Below are 23,233 nucleotides of genomic sequence, written 5' to 3'. Positions count from 1 at the left end.
GCTGCTCAGCTACAGCTACCCCTAGACAGCCTAAGCTGCTAGACACTGCCTCCATTTCACTAATAAGGGGTAACTGGACCTGGTATAAGTTGTAAGTACCTTAGGTACCCACTACAAACCAGGACAGCCTCCTACAAACGCAAACAGCTGCCTTTTCTGCGATATCCTGATAAGTATCCCCTTTATCCTGCAGTAACTTATTTTGACAAGACATGGTTACGTTATATTTGGCTTCAACTAACGGCCTCTCCAGTTGCTTATTTTCTTGTTCTAACTGAGCACATTTCTCATGCATTTTTGCACACAGTAGAGTATCAGCAGGGCCAGCAGAGGGGTTTAGGAAAGATACAGCAGGGAGGGAGTTCTGCAGGAAAAGAAACCTCGGAGAGTGTGCAAGATTATTCTGTATTAAACACCCTTTATGAGGGCAGTGCCTTGAGGCCATCACAGGTGAGTAGTTGCACTTTATAAAAACTGATTGATTGATTGATATTCCAGAAATTGCCTTTAATAAATGGAAGCTCCCAGCTGTCTGCTGTGGAAAGGTGGCGGACAAGTGGAATCTGCTAAGGTACACAGAAAAAACATGTGTGACTCATTAAATATTCATCCAACAACTGAACTACCCATTAAGCCTCTTTCACCATAGGCCCGATAAGTTACAACATACCAGTAAAACTGTGCATTACAGGATCAACAGTATACAATCTAGAGTTCTTTTGGTTTATAGGACTAGTAGGTGAAAAGATAGTTACAGCAAATTATCAGGTCAAAAGGACAAAATACAGAGTTGCAGTGATTTATGGGGTAAACCTAACAAAAACTTGTTACAGCGAAAAAGGGATCTATCTTGTTTGTACCACTTGATGTGGCAGAAAATTTCCTTTAGAGTAAAGCTTTTGGCATATACTGAGCAATTATAAGGTACTCAGTTGCATTATTCGGTGCCGCAGAAGATGTGCCTTTCGAGTAAAGCTCTTCTCACACCCAGTGCAGCGATAAGTCCTCTCTCCGGTGTGTTAACATTGATGCAATTGAAGATGTGCCTTTTGAGCAAAGCTCTTCTTACACTTGGCACAGTGGTAAGGCCTCTCTCGTGTGTAAGCTTTGATGCCGAACAAGGTTTCTCTTCTCAGTAAAGTGCTTGGAACACACTGTGCAGTGATAAGGCCTCTCTCCTGTGTGTATTCTTTGGTGCTGTAGAAGATGTGCCTTTCGATTGAAGCGCTTCTCACACACAGTGCAGCCATATGGCTTTTCTCCTGTGTGTATGAGTTGATGCTGATAAAGATTTTGCTTACATTTAAAGCTCTTCTCACAAACAGTGCAGCTATAAGGCTTTTCTCCTGTGTGGATGCATTGATGCTGATGAAGAATGTTCTTTCGAGCGAAGGTCTTGGAACACACAGTGCAGTGAAAAGGCCTCTCTCCTGTGTGCACGTTTTGATGAAGTCCAAGGGTTCCCTTATGATTAAAATGCTCGGAGCACACACTGCAGTGATAAGGCCTTTCTCCTGTGTGTATTCTTTCGTGCTGTAGAAGATGTGCCTTTCGATTGAAGCTCTTCTCACACACAGTGCAGTAATAAGGTCTCTCGACTGTGTGTGTTCTTTGGTGCTGTAGAAGATTTGTCTTTTGATTGAAGCTCTTCTCACACACAGTGCAGCTATAAGGCTTGTCGCCTGTGTGCATGCATTGATGCTGATGAAGAATTTTCTTTTGACTGAAGCTCTTCTCACACACTGTGCAGTGATAAGGCTTTTCTCCTGTGTGTGTTCTTTGGTGCTGTTGAAGATTTGACTTTCGATTGAAGCTCTTCTCACACACAGTGCAGCTATAAGGCTTTTCTCCTGTGTGGGTGCATTGATGCTGATGAAGAATTTTCTTTCGACTGAAGCTCTTGGCACACACTGTGCAGTGATAAGGCTTTTCTCCTCTGTGTGTTCTTTGGTGCTGTTGAAGATTTGACTTTCGATTGAAGCTCTTCTCACACACAGTGCAGCTATAAGGCTTTTCTCCTGTGTGTATGCGTTGATGCCGATAAAGGCTTTGCTTAAATGTAAAGCTCTTATCACACACAGTGCAGGTATAAGCCCTCTCTCCTGTGTGTACTCTTTGGTGCTGTAGAAGATTTGACTTTTGATTGAAGCTCTTCTCACATGCAGTGCAGTTATAAGGCTTCTCTCCTGTGTGTATTCTTTGGTGCTGTAGAAGATTTGACTTTTGATTGAAGCTCTTCTCACACACAGTGCAGGTATAAGCCCTCTCTCCTGTGTGTACTCTTTGGTGCTGTAGAAGATTTGACTTTTGATTGAAGCTCTTCTCACATGCAGTGCAGTTATAAGGCTTCTCTCCTGTGTGTGTTCTTTGATGCTGTAAAAAAGTTGCCTTTTGAGTAAAACACTTCTTACACCTGGTGCAGGGATATGGCCTGAGGCTGGTGTGTACTTTTTTGTGCCTCACAAGAAGTGTTTTACTGATAAATCCTTTTTCACACACATTGCAAGCAAAGTGTCTCTCCCTGATGTGCATTCTGTGGCGTTTTCTTAAGTAGATATTTTGAGTAAAATCCATCTTGCTTCTGGAACTTTTATGTCTCTCTTCCCCAGCCATACTTTCTAAGTGTGATTGTTGAGCTACAGAACGAAAAGAACACGGAAAATTACACATGGGAAATATTTCTTGAAAAAGCTGCACAGTTATAATACAGAAAGGTGGAAATTACAATTCAGTAAAAACGTATGTTCTAACAAGGACAGTCACAGTTCACTTTGAGACACAAATGGTGGCTAGGCCGCTCACAGGAAGTGCAGTGACGTAGTGAGTCAAGTGCTTCACAAGAAGCACTCACTGCAGAGCTTGAACCACAGCAGGGACCTGGGATACGCTAGCTCTAGTCTGTGTACTTATAGGGAAACTTCACCCCACGATCCAATGACATAAACGGATCATTAGTAAGAACTGGATTATTCTAAATAGAGACTGAAGTCTACCCCGACTCAGTGATGTGCGCTATTAAGGGGCTTTCCCAAGATAAGGGGACATTGCCCCTGTGGCGACTGCAACATTTACCAGCTGACAGAAGCGACCAAGGAGCTTGACTTAGGCCTACTCCGTACATGGGAAATACGGGGCCATACAAATTACAATACGAACAACCAAACTATGTATCGAATTACAATACGAACAACCGTGTATACTTAATTCACTGTCCGTGTGAAATGTTCTATGCAGCCATGACCACAAGGTCGGGAAAGATAAGAATTAATGAGCATCACAGCACAATTAGATGCAAAGAAAATCAACAAAACTTACCAGTCATAACACTTCTAAGCAGCAAACTCCAAATGACATGAAGTGCACTGTTTATAGAAGTTACAGGATGGACCCACCATACATCAGTCTACTGCTGCAACAACATTGGGTTTTTAAGCTTCACATGAACATCAACAGCCTTACCGATGACAAACCTTGGATGTCACTCATGAAGAATGTTACTGCCCCTCCCGCAGCTAAGCTGTTCATTGTTTAAAGCACTCCACAAGTGCATGTGTTCTCCAGGTGACTCCCTTGTGTGCTCCTCTACAGAGCGTTGCTCTCTCGCCCGACAGTATACTTTGATTAAAATTCACATTGCTGCTCTGTTCCTTAAAGTGTTCTCAGTTGGAGAGTGCAGTCTTCACATGGCCATACAGTCATGGTCAAGCAGCCCAGCGTTACTCTGTTTTTTTATTACTTATTTTTTAATATTGTTCACCTGCGCAGTTTGGTGAAGTGTCCACTGCATTCCTGAAAACGACAGCAGATCTTTGTTGCATTCTCTTCTCATATGAGTCAAGGTTTAAAAAACTGCACAATGTGGCATTCTATTCCTCAGCACACCAGGTGCCTGTCCTGTAGTATGTGAGCTCGTACGTGCAGACGATGAGTAGCCAGCGGTGTGCTGGAGACACGAGGCCCAAAATGGAATGGCGACTGAACTGCATCAGCACTCGTAAAGCGCAAACAGAAGCAAGAGCACCAATGAAGCTATATATTGAGGAGAACAGTGCCTGCATGGCTGTTCATTCAAAGCAAGTGTAATTAAAGCAGCTAGCTGTTTGTACACTCCAGCTTCCACCCTCCTCGCACTCTGCCAACAGGAAATGTCTGGAGTGAAGAATGTGTGGGCTTTGTCATAAGACTGTAAGGCCATCAGGCGCAGGTCTCCAGTTTAGCAATCCCTCGCTCTATGACAGTAGCCGTACAGCAATCTTGGCTCAGTGAGTTAAGGGCTCATATTGTCAATAGTGCTGTCAGCAACCCTTATCAAGCTACACATTTGGCAGGGTAAACACAAGGGTTTAGCCTTCTGAAGTCGATAAATAGATTGCTGCTAAATTTGGCATTAGTAACACTGGTTATTTACAATTCCTATAAATGGCATATTATGAGAACACTCATTATCAGGTTAATGCAAGCAATATTAAAATACTGGTCCAACATAACTTTCCAGTGAACATTTGTATATGCAATAAAACAATTAAAAATTACAAAACTGACTCACAAATAAATACCTACACTAAAAAACAACTACCTCTCACAAAGGCGAGCCCTATTGGCTTTGCCAATGCCCGTTCTTATTTGGTGTAAATCTGTTCAGTAGTCTGAGATATTAAAGGAAATCCCGAATTATATATCTGGGCGGAGCCTAAGCACAGATCTCACTGTGAGATCTGATTGGCTGTCAGCACTTCAACCAGAAAGTGATGACAGCCATCTTGGGACCAATATGCATGATAGCCCCGATGAAATACATTGTATTGAATGGCAGGTCTTAAGGATCACAAAAAGGAGAACATATAAAAGGTGATAACAGATTTTAGTGACAATATAAGTCATTTGTTAAAGCTACTATACTAATTTTAGGAATTGTGGTGTGTTCTAAGGTGATTTTACCCTCCTGGGATTTAATGAATCATGTTTGAGAAAAACAGTTGTCTCATGATTTTCCCATAGAGGTTATCGAAGGTGCCCCAGAAGATAAAAGGAGAGCATATTTCTGGCAAATTCTGGGTCAGGACCGGAGGTGAGGTTTATGCCTTCTTTCTCCACTTTATTAAAGAGCAGCCGAACATTAAAACAAGAACTACTATTCCCATGAAAGCTTGGGAATGGGAGTACAGTAAAGAACCAATCAAAATATATAAGCAAAACCAATCAGTAACAGGCAGTCCATAATACAGTCCATTGTCTGTTTCCAGCATTCCTCTTTCTTCGCTGCTCGCGGCCGAGATAAGTTTACTTCCTTTACTCTGTTTCATTGTTTGATTAATTGCTCAGTGTTTTCAATATTTTTTTTTATGTTCACTATGCTAATTTCATTGACCTTTTTATTTTATTAATGTTTAACATCGCGGGAATGTTATCGCTCCTTCGTGATTGTTTTTCGAGTTGTGCACTGCATGCGGTGTTTGAAGGCCACCATGTGGCACCCATTCGAACACTCTCGCTGAGGAGACGTGCAGAGGTGAACACGCGGCTACGATTCCTGTCAGATAATGGGAACAAAGCTGCATGCCCCCTTCCAGCTGTGTGTGTCGCTCTCAGCCTCAGCCTGTAGGGTGACGCCCTTTCTAAAGGGTCTATAACTTGGGCTATTTGAATGCCCCATATTCACAGGCGTCTGTACTATTTTTACTTTGTTATACACCCTGCAGGGTCAGTATTTGGGCATTTCTGCCATTTAGGGACACACTCCGAGGCAAATATTTTTATATATCTAATTATATATTTAATAATTACATATTTATATATATGTGATTCCCCTTTTAGAACATCTTTGCACTGGGGAGAGGTGTTCCGGGCTGAAGCCCTTTTCCGTCAGTGTAAATTCACACTTTTTACCCTCAACTGACACCCAGCTTGTATTACTAATTGTCATGTATATATATATATATATATATATATATATATACACACATATACATACACACAAATAATTATCATTTGAATCCCCTCATATATTTCAATATGGAATAAACTGATGGCGATGAGTTTTTTGATGCTGTTGATGCCTCTATTTATAGAGCAGTTTCTGAGGCAATTGGTCCTCTTGAGGACAGACTTTCTCAAAAAATTGAACGTGAGTGTGCAACATTTACAGCCTCTAACCTAGGCCCCTCAAGGCCACCTCTACCCCTTGATTCTCAATCCGTTACCAGTGCTGCGACTCCAGCAACGCGTCGTCGTGAAGAAGGAGTTGATCTCTATGTTTTCAATTGTGTTAAAAATTCCCTTTTATCCCTTCCTGATCCCTCTCTTTCTTTACACCCTACAAGTTCCCTGACCCTTTAACCACACTCTCTGTCCCTTCGATATACTGACCCCTCTAGGGATCAGGATGATGATGATGATGCCGGTCCTTCCGGACCGTGGCTTCCCTTCACCTCTCAACCTACTCCTCACGATTCCACACTGGATATTTCTGACATGTTAGATCCAGATGAAATTATCCATCCTAGGTCTTCCGAATGGGTCCCGTCTGACAAGGTCACGAATTATGAGAAGGAATCCTGTAATTGCCTTAGGGCTGAGTGACCCTGCCCTTCCCTAGCTAACCAATTAGCCATAACTCCTCAACTTGACTCGAAAATGTCTACATTTTTGCAAATATTCATAAAGGACCCAAAAAAGGGAATAGATAGGTCATGGCGGGCATGTCAAGATAAGCTCTTGGATGTTTTAGGCCCCTTAACAAAAATATTAGACATGGCGAAGGACGCTAAGACCTCGGGTGTGCTTGTCTCTCCTGACATCCTCTCAGGTTGGGCTCAACGTGCTATAATTTTTTGGGGCAATGCAAGTTGTACACTCTCTCTACTGAACGTCTTCACTCTCTCCTCATTAAAGTGGATCTCAAATTGGGAGATCTAGCTGAATGAGAAGCGGGCGCTGTGGCTCCAGGTGCATTATTTGGTGAACCCTTCATAAAAGAACTGGGAAAGTTTGTAAACACTGTCACTTCCGTGGGTAAGGGGCAATCGTCTATGAAGAGGGTTTTTCCCACCCATTTTTTCCACGGAGCCGGTTTAGGCAGGGGCCGCTCGGCCGGCTGTGCTCAGGCACATACCTCATACAGAGGACAAGGCTCCAAGCAAAGCCAGTTACAAGATCATTCCAGATTTGCCAACATCTACCCCACAAATGGCAGAAGCTTCAGGTATCGAGGTGACATAGGAGCTTCAACATCCAGTTCCTATTCCTTCTTCCCTTCTAAAAGTAGGTGGCCGCTTTGCGGATTTTACCAAGGCATGGAAGTCAATAACAAAGGATGCCTGGGTCTTGCAGACAATAAAGGGTTTTCAGATAGAATTTGTTGGCACTCCCAAACAGGTTTCACGTCCAAGTCCCTTTGTTTTTTCGTGTCAAGATACCATTCTGGTGGACGCTGAGGTTACGCCACTGTCGGACAAAGGAGCTATTTCTCTGATGGTGCCACACCCTCAGGGGTTCATCAGCAATCTATTCCTAGTAGACAAAGCCAATGGAGGTCGACAACCAGTCATCAATTTAAGAGAATTCAACGAATGGTTGATTTATCGCCATTTCAAAATGTAAGGGATTCACCTTTTTCGTGATGTCTTGCACCCTCTGGATTGGTTAGCTCGTTTAGATCGAAAAGACGCTTATCGGACATACCCATCTTACGCCGCACAGGTGTTTTCTTCGGTTCATCTGGCAAAATCAAACTTTCGAGTTCACAACCCTTCCATTCGGTCTCTCTTCAGTACCTTGGTGCTTCACAAACGTCCTCAGGCCCGTTGTGGAACATCTCAGAGAGCAGAAGATACAATTAATTGTTTATCTCGAGGACATGTTACTCCTGGCTCAATGTCTCAGGAAACTCTATGTCCAACTTCAGATAACTGTCAACTTATAACAATACCTAGGGATTGTTATAAACGAGTCCAAATCTTTATTAATTCCTTCACAAACAGCAGTCTTCCTAGGTTTCACCATAGACTCGATATCCGCCACCTTAAGTCTTCAATCTCGAAAGATGGCAAAGATTTGTCACAAATTGCGACTTACTCTGACCAAACAATTGGTTTCACTTCAGAAGATTGCCCGCCAAGTGGGACTCCTCTCCTCTTCTCTACAAGCAATTTTTCCCGGTCCTCTCCATTATCAGGCTTTTCAACATCTAAAGGCGTCCCAGCTCTGCAAAGGTTTAACTTATTCTCAGAAAGTTCTACTCTCGTAAGAATCAATAGAAGAAATTCGTTGGTGGCTATCACACATAGAGGCTTGGAACACAAGAGCAATCTTCGGCTGTGCTCCAGATCTCATAATCGAGTCAGACACCAGCAGGAGGTGTTTTCTCATCTCTAGGATTTATGGGGTCCGTTTACAGTTGATCATTTTGCATCCAGGTTGGCTCACCAGCTTCCTAGACTTTTCAGTTGAAAACCAGACCCTTTGGCGACTGCCACAGATGCTTTCCTTCAGGATTGGAGTCAGGAGAAAAGTTATGCCTTCCTTTCCTTTGTAATGATTATTCGAACGTCCGCTCATGTACATCGCCAACAAACGGGACAATTTGGAAATCCCAAGTTTGGTTTTCAGTTCTTCTGGAACTTTCCTGGGATTCTCCAGTCCAACTCTTCCCCCTGTTTCCCTTGCTGCTTCTCAATCTGGACAATATTCCTCATCAGATGGTTCTGGAAGGCTCTCTATCATTGATGGTGTAGAGAATGTACGGGGACGATAGTTGGTCCCAGGTCTTTCGCAACAAGCTGAGGACCTATTATCAAAAGCATGGGCACCCAGCATGTCTAAGCGTTACAGGTCAGCTTGGGGTCGATGGGCCCGTTGGTGTTTGCAAAGGAGTTGCAATCCCGTGGAAGCTAATGTAGTCCATGTTCTTAACTTTCTGACCTACCTTGCTTCTAAAGGATTGGCATATTGATCCATTAATACTATCAGATCAGCTATTTCAGCTGCACACTGTATGGTTGATGGTGTTTGAAGGAAAGTACCATCTTGCCTGGCATGTTACCCCCATTTTTCCATGTATGTCAGTTTGTTTTTGCCTGTCTCACTGGGATCCTGCTAGCCAGGGCCTCAGTGCTCATAGTGAAAACCCTATTTGTCAGTGTGTTTTGCCTGTTTCACTGGGATCCTGCGAGTCAGGACCCCAGTGCTCATAGTTTGTGGCCTGAATGTGTATACCTGTGTAGTGCCTAACTGTGTCACTGAGGCTCTGCTAATCAGAACCTCAGTACTTATGCTCTCTCTGCCTTTAAAATTGTCACTGTAGGCTAGTGACCACTTTTACCAATTTCAATTGGCACACTGGAACACCCTTATAATTCCCTAGTATATGGTACCTAGGTACCAACGGTTTTGGGGTTCCAGGAGATCCCTACGGGCTGCAGTATTTCTTTTGCCACCCACAGGGAGCTCAGACAAACCTTTACACAGGACTGCCACTGCAGCCTGCGTGAAATAATGCACGTTATTTCACAGCCATTTTCACTGCACTTAAGCAACTTATAAGTCACCTATATATCTAACCTCCACTTGCTGAAGGTTAGGTGCAAAGTTACTAAGTGTGAGGGCACCCCCCTTGCACTAGCAAAGGTGCCCCCACATGGTTCAGGGTCATTTTCCAGGACTTTGTGAGTGCGGGGACACCATTACACGTGTGAACTACATATAGGTCAATACCTATATGTAGCTCCACAATGGTAACTCTGAATATGGCCATGTAACATGTCTAAGATCATGGAATTGTCCCCCCCCATTCCAAATTTGGTATTGGGGAGCCAATTCCATGCACCCCCGGTGCTCCACTATGGACCCGGGGTACTGCCAAACCAGCTCTCTGGGATTTTCTCTGCAGCTACTGCTGCTGCCAACCCTCAGACAGGGTTCTGCCCTCCTGGGTTCTGTGCAGCCCAGTCCCAGGAAGGCAGAACCGAGAATTTCCTCTGAGAGAGGGTGTTACATCCTCTCCCTTTGGAAATAGGTGTTGAAGGCTGGGGAGTGGTAGCCTCCCCCAGCCTTTGGAAATGCTTTGAAGGGCAAAGATGGTGTGCTCCTTGCATACGCCAGTCTTTACTGGCTTACGGAACCCCCAGTCCCTGCTCTGGTGCAAAACTGGACAAAGGAAAGAGGAGTGACCACTCCCCTGTCCATCACCACCCCAGGGGTGGTGCCCAGAGCTCCTCCAGTGTGTTGCAGACCTCTGCCACCATGGATCCAGGGGTGTGAGGGCACAATGGAGGCCTCTGAGTGGCCAGTGCCAACAGGTGATGTCAGAGACCAACCCTGATAGGTGCTTATCTCACTAGGTGGCAAATCTTCCTCTGAGGGCTATTTAGGGTCTCTTCAGTGGGCTTTTCCTCAGATAATGACTTGAAAGAATTCACCAGAGTTCCTCTGCACCTCCCTCTTCGACGTCTGCCAAGGATCGACCGCTGACTGCTCCAGGACACCTGCAAAACTGCAACAAAGTAGCAAGAAGACTACCAGCGACATTGTAGCGTCTAATCCTGATGGCTTTCTCGACTGTTTCCTGGTGGTGCATGCTCTGGGGGCTGCCTGCCTTCATCCTGCATTGGAAGCCACGAAGAAATCTCCTATGGGTCGACATAATCTTCCCCCTGCTTCAGCAGGCATCAAACTTCAGCGTCACTGGTACTCTGGGACCTCTCTCATCCTGATGAGCGTGGTGGACCCAAGTGACCCAGACTGTCCAGTGGTCCAAATGTTCAAATTTGGAGGAGGTAAGTCCTTGCCTCTCCTCTCCAGACAGTAATCCTCTGCACAGCATGAAATGCAGCTACAAGGGCATCTGTGCACATTTCCATGAAATCTTGCATGCACAGCCAAGCCTATGTCCCCAGCATTCTGTCCTGCGATGCCCAGCTCCCTGAGGTGATCTCCGGTGTCGTGGGACTCTCTTTTGCAGTGTTGAGATGACCGCTGTGTTCAGACTTCTTGAATCTGTGTTCAAGGACTTCTGCGGGTACCACCTTCTTGTGCGTGGGCTCTCTACATTGCTGAGGGCCTCCTCAGTCTCCTCTCCCAAGTGGAGACATCCTGGTCGTTCCTGGGCCTGGGCAGCACCCTTTTTCTTCAACTGTGACTCTTGCAGCTAGCAAGGCTAGTTTGCTGTATTTTGCTAAGAAAACAACTCTGCCTCCTCCAGCACTCCGTGGGACATCTTCTGCACGAAGTAGAAGTTCCTAGCACCTGTCGTTGTTTCAGAATCTTCAGCTTCTTCTATCTGGAGGCAGCCATTGTGCACCTTCTTTCGGGGTTTAGTGGGCTCATGCCCCCCCTCGACACTTTTGCGACTCTTGAACTTGGTCCCCTTCCTTTGCAGGTCATCAGGTCCAGGAATCTGTCTTCAGTGCTTTGCAATCTGTATTGGTCTTTGCAAAATCCCTTATCACGACTTTAGTGTATTTCTGGGGTAATAGTAGTACTTTACTCCTACTTTTCATGGTCTTGGCGTTGGGTATCTTGGACACCCTTAGTGTTTTCTTACACTCCCAGCGACCCTCTACACACTACAATTGCCTAAGGGTCCATTCGTGGTTCGCATTCCACTTTCTTAGTATATGGTTTGTTTTACCCCCTAGGCCTATTGCATCCTATTGTATTCTACAGTGTTTGCGCTACTTTCTAACTGTGTTACTTACCTGATTTTCTTTTCTGTGTATATTTTGTGTATTTTACTTACCTCCTAAGGGAGTATATCCTCTGAGATATTTTTGGAAGATTGTCACTAAAATAAAGTACCTTTATTTTTTGTAGTTCTGAGTATTGTCTTTCTTATGATATAGTTCCTATTTGATATGAGTGGTATAGTAGGAGCTTAGCATCTCTCCTAATTCAGCCTAAGCTGCTCTGCTATAGCTACCTCTATCAGCCTACGCTGCTAGAACACTACTAATCTACTAATAAGGGATAACTGGACCTGGCACAAGGTCTAAGTACCTTTGGTACCCATTATAAGCCAGGCCAGCCTCCTACAGTGTTCCGTTAGGGGAACATAAGTTAGTGAGCCGTCTCGTTCAAGGCATCAGGCTTTCCTTACCTCCTGAGCCCCATTGTTCATCCCTGTAGGATGTGAATTAAGTACTGAATATGTTTTTACCTTGGCAATCTAATCAGTATCTTTCCAGGAACTTTCTGCCAAATTATCCATGCTTCTTTGTCTTATATCCTGTAGAAGAGTTTCTGTTGTCCGTGCCTTAGATGTTTCTAATAGAACCTTCTCCCCTTCTGGAGTCTCCTTCACGGTAAGTAGACGAACAAAAAGTAATACCAGAGTAAGCTCTTAACCCGCTTTCCCAGATGTCCCACAAATTGTTTATCATTCGTTGCCTCAAAATGTATGAGGAGATGACTTCAGATATTCACCCCGGAGAGTGACAACTTCTTATTGCACTGTGTAAACCACATAAATCAGTCTCCTCACCTATTATTGCTCGGTGGGTTCGTTGGGGAGAGCAACCTCTCTGACCTGGTCAGTGAACTGCTCTGCCACTGCATAGTTCCACTGGTAAGTGGAGCCCTTCTGTCCCTAAACTCTGACCTCTGTCAGTAGTTCGAGGCCCTCCTCCACCTGCAGGCTTCTGCCTGTGCCTCATCCCTGGTGTCTAGTGGGAGAGCTCTGCTCTTCTGCTGGGCTGCCCTCTGCCTCTTTTTTCCTCGTTTTTGCTTGTGTACTATTTTACTTGTGTGCCTTTCGCTTTCTGCTTCCATCTATCTTTTCCTCGTTTCTCTTGTCACTTGCTTTTCTCTCTCTCCTCTCATTATCTCTCCCCGCCGCCGCTGCCACTGCAGCCCCGCCCCCTCCTCTCTTTCATTCTCTCTCCCCGCTGCTGCTGCCCCCACGGCCCGCCCCTTCCTCTCTCTCATTCTCTCTCCCCACCGCTGCTGCCCCTGCAGCCCGCTCCACTTTTTCGAATCGTTTCCCGCTCCCGCTTCCCAGCTGTCCTGTCCTTCCCACTCTCCCTACTTAATGGCGGCTGAGCGCAGCCACTGCAAAGGCACGCCAAAGGGAAGCCCGTCTGCGCCTGTCCGCGACCCGACCGCAACCAGTACCAGGACCCCTGGACCTCTCGCCCACCACCGCTACTCGTCAGCAGCACTCTACTCACTCAACCCAGGGCACGACAACAACTGTAAGCAGGCAACACCAAGGGACCTTCACCTGTCGCCACTGCAAATTCACCAGTCTCAGTCACTCAAGCCCACCCCGACGACCCACAAAACAGAACACAACCTCAGATGTATCCTGATCAACGCTCGCTCCATCCACCGGCACGCCATCGAACTCTGGAACCTCATCGACACCACATCCCCAGACATCGCCTTCCTCACAGAAACCTGGCTTAAGCCCTCTTCTACTCTAGACATTGCCATCGCCATCCCAGATGGCTACAAAATCATTCGCAAAGACCGCATGAACCCAGGGGAGGCCTCACCATCGTCCACAAAAACTCCCTATGCCTCTCCAAGAGCACTGAAGACTACACAACCAACATGGAACTCCTCCACTTCCAGATTGGAACCAACCCTAACACCACTCTGTGAGACACCCTCATCTACAGGCCGCTGGCTCCTCAATCCCCCATTCTGCAACACCCTCGCTGACATCGCCACCACCCACGCGCTCGCTTCCAAGGACTACATACTCCTCGGGGACCTCAACTTCCACCTGGAGAAAGCCAATGACAACAACTCCACAACGTTGCACGAAAACCTCGCCAACCTCAGACTCAAGCAACTCATCCCCTCGTCCACCCACTACGCCGGACACACTCACGATCCCATCTTCACAGACAGCAACCTCATCTCCATTAGCAACATTACCGACCTCCAATGGACCGACCATCTATGTATCCACTTTACCTTTGGCAAATCCCCTGATCGACACCTCGCTCACCTACCACCCCGCAGGAGATGGAACGCGATCACCCAGGACCAGCTACTCACCAGCCTCAACAATTCACCCACCCCAGACGACCTCGACACTAACACAGCTGCCCGGGACATCATCAACTGGGTCACAGACTGTGCCAACACCTTAGCCCCCATCAATAAACCCTCCAACAGACGCTCATCTATCAGAGCCAACTGGTTCACTCCAGCCCTCAAGGAGTCCAAACAAAACTGCAGACGCCTCAAAAGGAAATGGCACACCAACAAGATCCCCACCAACCACAAAGCCTTAAAAAAAAAGCCTTACACACACACCAACAACTCATCAGGACCACCAAGAGAAACGCCTTCTAGGAACGCATCAACAACAACGCATACAACAGCAAAGAACTCTTCATGATCATCAGCGAACTGACCAACCCTAGAGCGAACTCTGCAGACATCCTCCCCTCACAAGACCTCTACAACAACCTCTCCACCTACTTCCACTGCAAGATTGCAGACATCTACGACAGTTTTCTGACCCAGGCCCATCCCATGCCCAACACCGTCATAGCCTCCACTGAAGCTCCTCCAAACCCCCACCACCTACTCTGCTGGGCCTACATCTCCAATGAGGAAACCCTCAACATCATGAACTCCATCCACTCCGGCTCTCCCTCCGATCCCTGCCCCCATCACATCTTCAACAAAGCAAGTAACACCATCGCACCCAAGCTCTGGAACATCATCAACCGCCCCTTCCCAGAAATCAGGAAACACGCCAAAATCAAGCGATTCCAGCTCATCCCTCTACTCCCCTTCCCAGTCAAGGTCATCGGAAAGGCTGTCAACAGACAACTCACCAAACACACTGAACTCGACAACATCCTTGACCGCTCTCAGTCTAGCTTCTGGAGCAACCACAGCACTGAGACCGCCCTCCTTGCCGCCACAGACGACATTCGCATCCTACTTGACAGGGGTGAGACCACAGCTCTCATCCTCCTTGTCCTGTCCACCGCTTTCAACACCATCTCCCATCACACTCTACGGACCCGTCTCCCCCTCTTCTACTCAGAGGCCACCAAGATCAACCTCGGATTCATCCTGGACTCAGCACTCTTGATGAACTGTCAAGTCAGCATAGTCTCCTCCGCCTGTTTCAACACCATGTGCATGCTCCGGAAGATCTTCAAATGGATCCCAACGGAATCCAAAAGAACAGTCACCCAGGCCTCGTCAGCAGCCGCTTGGACTACGGCAACGCACTTTAAGCCAGAACCACCACCAAGGTACAGAAAATACTACAACGAATCCAGAACACATCCGCCTGTCTCATCAAGAACGCCCCCAAACACAGCCACACCTCTGCCCTACTGAGAGACCTGCACTGGCTCCCAAAAGACAAGAGAATCACATTCAAACTTCTCATGCACGCATACAAAGCCCTTCACAATGCCGGACCAGAATACCTCAACCAAGGACTGCACTTCTACAATCCCACCAGGCAACTCTGCGCCACCTACCATGCCCTCTGCGCCATCCCACGCATCTGGAAGGCCACAGCTGGAGGAAGGTCCTTCTCCCACCATGCCGCCAAGACCTGGAACTCCCTTCGTATCCACCGTAGAAGATCCCCCACTCTATCACTATGCAGAAAGGACCTCAAAACTTGGCTCTTCACCTGATCCGTGACTTCACCTGCTGCTCCCCCCGCACCCCCACCCACTTCTTGAGACCCCAACGGGTGAATAGCTGCACTCTACAAATACATTGATTGATTGATTGGGTGAGGCAGGAGGTTGGTATCAGTCTTTCCCTCTTCGGTGCTCACTCCACATGCAGAGCTATGGCTTCTAAAGCATTTACTTTAGGTGCTCATCTGGGAGATATCATGAATGAAGCAGACTGGTCTTCGTACTATACCTTCAAAAGATTCTATTTCAAACCAGTTTTTGATATGGCTCAGTTAGTGGTAAATAAGCTTTGAACTAGCATAATCCTAGCCTCTGGTCCTGACATAGAATGAAAAGTTTCCTAGCTATCATAACAGAAAGTTTCAATTCTATTAAGGACTCGGAGGCGAGGATTATCGCTCCCGATCATAATTTATTTTTTCATGTAAACCTTTCAAACTTAAAGGAGCCCTCCCTGTATGTAGTAAGTACGTCCTAATTATCCATTCGGATTTTTTGCATCTAGAATTTGAAATTTGTAATTAATTGTTAAAATTTATCCTGGTATCTCTTCCTATGAGTCTTTTTCTTTAAGACTCCAAATACCTTGTTTTTAAGACTATCCTTTCTTCGTAGGAACTGAAACAGCGAAACAAGATGATTGACCATGGATGACGGCCTGGCTCGCGTGACTGACTGGTTTTGCTTATCTATTTTGATTGGTTCTTTATTGTACTCTGATTCCCAAGCTTTCATGGGAATAGTAGTTCTGGTTTTAATGTTCCGCTGCTATTTAACAAAGGGGAAAAAGAAGGCATAATCCTCGCCTCCGAGTCCTTAATAGAAATGAACATTTCCGTTACGATAGTTAGGAAATTTTTCATTTACACTAACTTTCTGAGCCATATGTGAGTGAAGTATGACATTCTATGTCAGGCCCGGAGACTCTGATTATGCTTCTCTTTATTTACTATAATTTTTACAGCAGCCAATCAGATTAACATGAACGAAAAAACTACAACCCCCATGAACCTAAGTTTGCATATAACATGGTCCAATCACCAATAATAGCCCCTCAAGAGCCACTGCCACCATCTTGGCTCCCTCTTTCTTTGCTGCTTGGCAGCCAGTTAAGTTAAAATCTTATTTCTCTCATAAACATTGTGTCTAATGTTTGAGAATCACTGTTTTTCTAGTCTGTTTCACTGTAGAATACAGGCGCTGCTTCCATGCGCAGTCTGTAAGCTCATATATGTCCTATCCCACTTCTATTTTGCTTAATTCTGACAATGTTCTTCTTTGCAGGGGAGCGCTTTGGCCTCCCAAGACCGGGATTGCTCAGCCACGGACCTCCTCAGTTGTGGAGCGTGAGTAGGGAGCGGATGCCATCTTGCGTCGGCCGCCATCTTGGGTCAGCCGCAATCCCCTTTCTAGTCCTTTGGGACTAACAGCACACATGCACAGGCGCACTTACCGCCACACGTCTTTTGAAGGCGGCAAAGGAGTTTTATTATCGTTAAGTGGTGCGCTCCACCGCTTATGGGCATTGTTATTCAATAATTGAATCTCTAGTGTGTGCTATTTTGGCTCCCGACGCATTAGAGTGTGCCCAGGGTTATAATAATCTTGCATAGGCTCTGCCTAGAGTGCTTTGCAGGCGTCTCCCTCCACTCTCTAAAAGACTGTTTGTGCCTGCTGGGGTCGCACTCCCCCTTCAATACAGTTACCTGAATGTTTATTCATTGTGAGTGTGTATCTGCACTCCCCAGTGTTATCATGGCTCAGTACGACCCCTATGAAGAGGAGTCTGGTGAATTTCAGAAGCTATCCTCCTCCTTTGAAGAGAATCTCATGGAGGTGTTAGATAATAATGTTCAGCTCTCAGTTATTAAGGCTGTGGCCAAAGGCCTGGGCCCCCTGACTTCCCATTTCAAGGGTTTGGCGCGCCAGCAAGGTTTGTTCCCAGCTATCTCTCCCTCTGTAGGGCCTTCGTCCCAGCTGCCTAAGTCTTCCAAAGGAAAAGCAAAGGCAAAGAAATGGGCCCATTCTGAGACTTTTAAGCAGTTATTAGTGGTGGCCCTGGAGGAGCATGAGTATAGCAATCCCCGGTCTCAAGCACTTTCCTTGGACGACTGTCTCCAATATTCCGAAGTTGCAGGTTCCGATTCCTATCAGGATCCCCCAGATATTGACCAGGAAGAGATGCCTGGACCCAGCAAGGGAAGGCATCCAGAACACGGACCGGATCGCAGCCCGATTCCACTTAAGGTCTTGACATTCAACCCAGCTGAAATTGTGCACCCTCGGTCCACCAATTGGACCCCCCTCCCTGAGATGGCTAGTTATGTACAATCCCACCTCAGACAGGGTTTTGATAAGGAAGTCAGGTAAGGCTGAGGTCCGAGTGTCCCAGACCAGACCTGGTGGACAAGGTATCTGATACTCCTTAGGTGGATCCCACCATCATGAACTTTATGAAGAAAATGGGCCAAAGACCCTAAAAAAAGGACTGGGCAGGTCTTGGCGGTCCTGTCAAGACATATTGCTGGATCTTTCAGGCCCCATCACAAAGATACTGGAGCTGGGGTTCCAATCCAAGGAATCCAGACTGGCAGTAGATCCAGACATACTGATTAGATGGGTGCAGCATGACGTCTGCCAGTTGGGTAACGCCAATGTGGCAATTTCTACTGAAAGGCAGCGCTCTATTTTGATGCGTATTGACCCTAAGCTTAATGACCTTGCTTCTTCGGAGGCAGGTCCGGTGGCGCAGGGTCTACTCTTTGGAGGGCCCTTTGTAAAAGATATAGAAAAGTTTGCTGCAACCTACAATACTTTGTATAAAGCACACCTCTCACGTCAGAATGTTTTTCGAAACAACCTTTTTGGAAGGGCCGGAGATACAGGGCCCGTTCATCAGGCCGAGGTGTGTAGCAGGGCTCTCAGTGAGACAGCTTTAATCGTTTCTGCAGAGGTTGGCAAGACCAGTCTGCAGACCAGACCTTCTACCAAACACAAGCTTCTGGGGGTCGTCAATGCTTCCGCAGATGCTGCGGCAGGGGTCAACAGACAGGCAGCCCAGAGGCAGGCTATTCAGGTGAGAATTCTACAATTCTCAGAAGTGATTTTGGGGGCAGGATTTGATTATTCATTCACAACTGGAAGTCCCTAAATCAGGATTTTTGGGTCCTTGTTTTTTTGTTGTGTGTACAAAATGGAGCTCTACAGCTCCCAAGTGCAGACATTCACGCCTCAAGAGCTGTGTTTTTCCCTTCAAGATCGGAAAATTATTTCAAAGGAGATCTTCTCTCTACTTAAAAACGATGCCTTTCTGCCCGCATCCCGGAGGCTACATCAGCACCATATTCTTGGTCAGCAAAAGAGGAGGTGGGGCATTTCTGGTGCTCAATCTAAAGCAGTTCAATTCTCGGATCATATACAGGCATTTCAAGATGTAGAGTATTCACCTCCTCCAAGATCTGCTGCAAGAAGGCGACTGGATGGTCCGGCTGGACCTAAAAGTCGTATATCTCTTGATTCCAAACAGACGCTTTCTTCCATTCTTTTGTCTTGGTCAATGTTACAAGTACAAGGTCCTTCCCTTCGGCCTCTTTTCAGCCACATGGTGCTTCACCAAGCTGATGAGGCCAGTTGTAGAGGCTCTTTGCACCAAAAGCCTCAGGTTGATCTTTTACCTCATCGATATTATCATCATGGCCCAGGATCCTCAGACAGTATCCCGGCATTTGTCATGGACAATTCAAGAAGGAATTGAGGTCTGCAATGCAAAGCCAGACAATATCGTTGAGGTCAATAGCTCAGATTGTGGGCCTACTGGCCTACTCCATCCAGGCCATATTTCCGATGGGGCCCCTGCTCAGTGGACCTCTGTGCCTCTCGGCTCAATCACCATCTTCCCCTGTTTTTCAGTTGGCGTCCGGACCCAGACACCTTGGTGATGGCCGTGTTTTTGCAGGACTGGTCCACTCACCTGAGTTATGCATTTCCCCCATTCAGCATGATTCCCAGAGTGCTTGCTCAGGCGCGTCGCCGGAGAGCCGAGCTTATCGTGGTAACGCTGCACTGGAGGGCACAGCCTTGGTTCCCCATGGCTTTGGAGATTTCTTGCGACATGCCTTTTCTGTTACAGTCGAGGCAGAATCTATTGCTGGACCCAGCGGACCTTCCACATCCTTTGATCATGTCGTTATCAATTGAGGTTAGTAACCTGGAGGGTTTCAGGAAAAGATGGAAATTGCCAGCCATTTCTCCACAGGCTTCAGCCTATATCGACCCGGCCTGGCCATCTAGTACCCACAAACGATACGCTTCTGCTTGGGAAAGATTGGTATCTTGGTGTAACGAAAGGGGTGTAGATCCCTCTCAGGCGGAAATCAATTTTATGTCCTCCTTGGCGCAATCAGGGTTGGCTTACAGGTCTGTAAACAACTACAGATCCGCCATTTTGGCAGGTCATGTCCAGGTTAATGGTAAACCTGTTGGTGAGGATCCTATGGTGTGTAAACTGATGGGAGGTATCCTTTTTTGTAAACCTCCCCAGGCTCCATATTCCACTTGTGGGACGTGAACACAGTGCTCCAGTTTTTTAATTCATGGCCTGATAATAAATACTTATCACATAAACAATTATTGGCCAAGTTGACTATGCGGTTATTCCTGATCTGTGGCAAGAGGGTCTCAGAGGTGCGAGCCCTGGATATCAGGTACAAAAATTTCCCCGGAGGGGGTAAGTTTCTCCATATCTCACACAACAAAAAACAACATTTAGCTAGTTTCTTATCCGTCTTTCCCTAAATGACAAAAACTCTGTGTGGTGCAGTGTATTAAGGCCTATGAAGCGGCTACGAGTGAGTTTTGTGTAGATCCTGCTGGAAGTTACGCATCGCTCGCCGAAAACCTTTAGGGACCGTATCATCAGCCACCTTGGATAGATGGATGCAATGGCTTCTCTCAGAAGCAGGCATTGATGTCTCCGTGTTTGGGGCTCATATTGCGAGGGACGATATGGCGTCAAAGTCCTTCGCTTTAGGATGTTGTTTAGAAGACATCATGAAAGCAGCAGACTGGTCCTTGGAAAGCACTTTTAAGTCATTCTATTACAGGCCGATTGTGGATGTGGCGTCAGTGGTGGTGGCACAGCTTTGAACAAGCATAATCGGAGCCTTTGGTCCTGAAATAGAATAAAACATTTTCTAGCTGTCGCAATAAGAATTTTTAATTCTATTAAGGACACGGAGTTGAGGATTATCCCACCCTGAGGTTACTGCTTTACTGTGTGAGGTATAAGTATATTGTTTCTCGATACTTACAATGTATGAACTGTTCATTCCCACCCGTTTTGGCTACGGTTAAAGATGCTATGAGTGCAGTTTTTCCAGCTCTGGTTCCTTTCTTTAGGTAACGAGCAAAAGCAACCTTGAAGCGTCGCGTTGTCCCCTAAGGGTTTGGCAGTTACAAAGGTCTTCTTTCGGATGACATCATGGGACGCTGAGTTCAGAGGGTTTTTTGTGGAGCTCCGGGTTCCTGTTTAGTGACCAGTAGAGACTGTTTGTATTTTTCCTTTGTATTGTGTTTCATTGAGTTAGACGTCTTACTTCAGCCATTACAAAGAAAGAGGAAGCAAAGATGGTGGCAGTGGCTCTTGAGGGGCTGTGTTATTGGTGATTGGACCATGTGATATGCAAACTTGGGTTCATGAGGGTTGTAGTTTTTTCGTTCAAGTTTATCTGATTGACTGCTGCAAGAATTATAGAAAAGAAAGAGAAGGATAATCCTCACCTCCTGTCATGATTATCAGCCCAGCCTGTGGTGGTAACTGGAGAATCTGGGTTTGGTAACTTATAAATGTTGCAATACAAAAAAAGAGAGAGTAAATATTCCAGAAATGACGGAGTCATGTAAAAATATCCTTTGTTTACATCCTGCGAAGCACACACATTGACCTGCAAGTAATTGACTGTATTTCCTCTCTTCGGCAGAAGTGCCATGTACTGACTTAATTAGAATACATGTGGTGATTACGTAATGAGGTGAGGCCCATCTGTAAATACCAGCATAACTGCCTGACTTGTGCTCGTGATTCAGCTTCTCTCCTGGCAGCTGGTGATGACTCTGGTGATGACTGATAAGCTCCTGGATCACAGTAAGCCTCCTCTGGGAATTGTCAAAGAAAGCTTTGTCATTCTGTACTTACTTATAGACAGAGATTGTTTTGTGAAAACGGAAGGAACAATTAACTCAATGTATTTTGTGAAAACTAGTAGAAATGTCAAGTTGAAGTTAATTTATAGAACAGATTGATCCTGAGATGTGATAACAGAGCTTTTTGAAAGTATGTTAAGTGGAAGTTAATTTATAGAAACTGAATATTTCAGAGAGGTCATAAAAGTATTTTCTTTTTAAGAAGGTCAAGTTGGAGTTAATTAATAGAAACAGACTATTTCTGAGATGTAATAAAAGAGCCTTTCTGAAATAGCATCCAGCTGAAGTTAATTTATAGAAACAGTATATTTCTGAGATGTGATAAATTAGCATTTTTTAAAGAATGTCAAGTCAAAGTTAATTTACAGAAACAGACTATTTTTGAGATGTGATAAAACAGCGGTTTAAAAGACTTTAATCAGAGAATCACAGAACATTCATGTAATTTGGAGAAAGAGAACACAAGGGAAATTACAAAGTGTGAACAAGCTTGAAAGCAACCAGTACTTTAAATTTTAGGTGAATTTGTTTAAAGGTAATTCTGAACTTTTAAGTTACTTGAATATAAGACTGTATATTCCTGGGAAGATAAGAACAGAAACCAAATTCCCTCAACAATCCTAAATTACCTGGTATTGGAAAGTAACCAACAAACTACAGATCTGTTTCATTCATCATAAATCCAACAGGTGAGAGTAGGTTCATACAATCATATCTGTTGAAAGTATTTCAAGCCATTTAATATATGACATCTGATTTCATAGTCTTTATTATTGCCACAGGTCTCCCTCCCTGCAGTACCCTTCCCAACATCCCTTCCCCTCATCCAGCCACTCCAAACCTCGGATAACTAATATAGTTTCGTGTACCCTGTGTGAGTGCCCCCAGAGCGCCTTCTCTTTTGCCTTGTTTTTCTGCTTTTTCGCCTGTTTTTTTCGTCCTTTCTGGGCCTTGTCATTTTCTGGCCTTGCCGCCTGTTTTTCCCACCGCTTCTCCCTAGCCCCGCCTACCCTCCCACCACCGCCTCCCAGCTGACCCCTCCTCCCCGGCTACCCATATATGGCGGCCGCTGCGAGGCAGAGGTAGCGACCCTTGACCTCAGGGTAGGTCGCTCCCCCTCCTCTGCAGCGCCACCAGTGCTCACCTGCCTTTGCCTGCTGCCTTGCTACCTTGTCCGCTTCTCTCTCCGTATTGCCGTTGTTGCTCCTTGTCTGCCTGCTGACCCCTCTTCCTCCGTGTATCCTGTGTGAGTGCCCATAGCGCCGTTACTGCTATTGTTATTGCTGCCTGTTGACCCCTCTTCCTCCATGTACCCTGTGTGAGTGCCCCCAGAGCGCCTTCTCTTTTGCCTTGTTTTTCCGCTTTTTCGCCTGTTTTTTTCGTCCTTTCTGGGCCTCGTCGTTTTCTGA

General features: G+C 45.9%; 1 protein-coding gene across 1 annotated transcript in view; it reads right to left on the bottom strand.

Moving 5' to 3' along the window:
• Positions 1 to 486: 486 nt before the first annotated feature.
• LOC138293772 (uncharacterized) overlaps positions 487 to 23,233 on the bottom strand; it is a 40,014-nt gene continuing 17,267 nt past the window's right edge. The window contains exon 4 of the mRNA XM_069233115.1: positions 487 to 2,636. Within this exon, the coding sequence (XP_069089216.1) occupies positions 1,066 to 2,636 (1,571 nt within the window). The 3' untranslated portion in view covers positions 487 to 1,065. The remainder of the gene's footprint in view (positions 2,637 to 23,233) is intronic.

Source organism: Pleurodeles waltl, chromosome 4_2 (genome assembly GCF_031143425.1).
Source record: "Pleurodeles waltl isolate 20211129_DDA chromosome 4_2, aPleWal1.hap1.20221129, whole genome shotgun sequence".
NCBI lineage: Eukaryota > Metazoa > Chordata > Amphibia > Caudata > Salamandridae > Pleurodeles > Pleurodeles waltl.
Note: the sequence above shows the minus strand (reverse complement) of the source record. Positions and strands in the feature narration are given on the sequence as shown.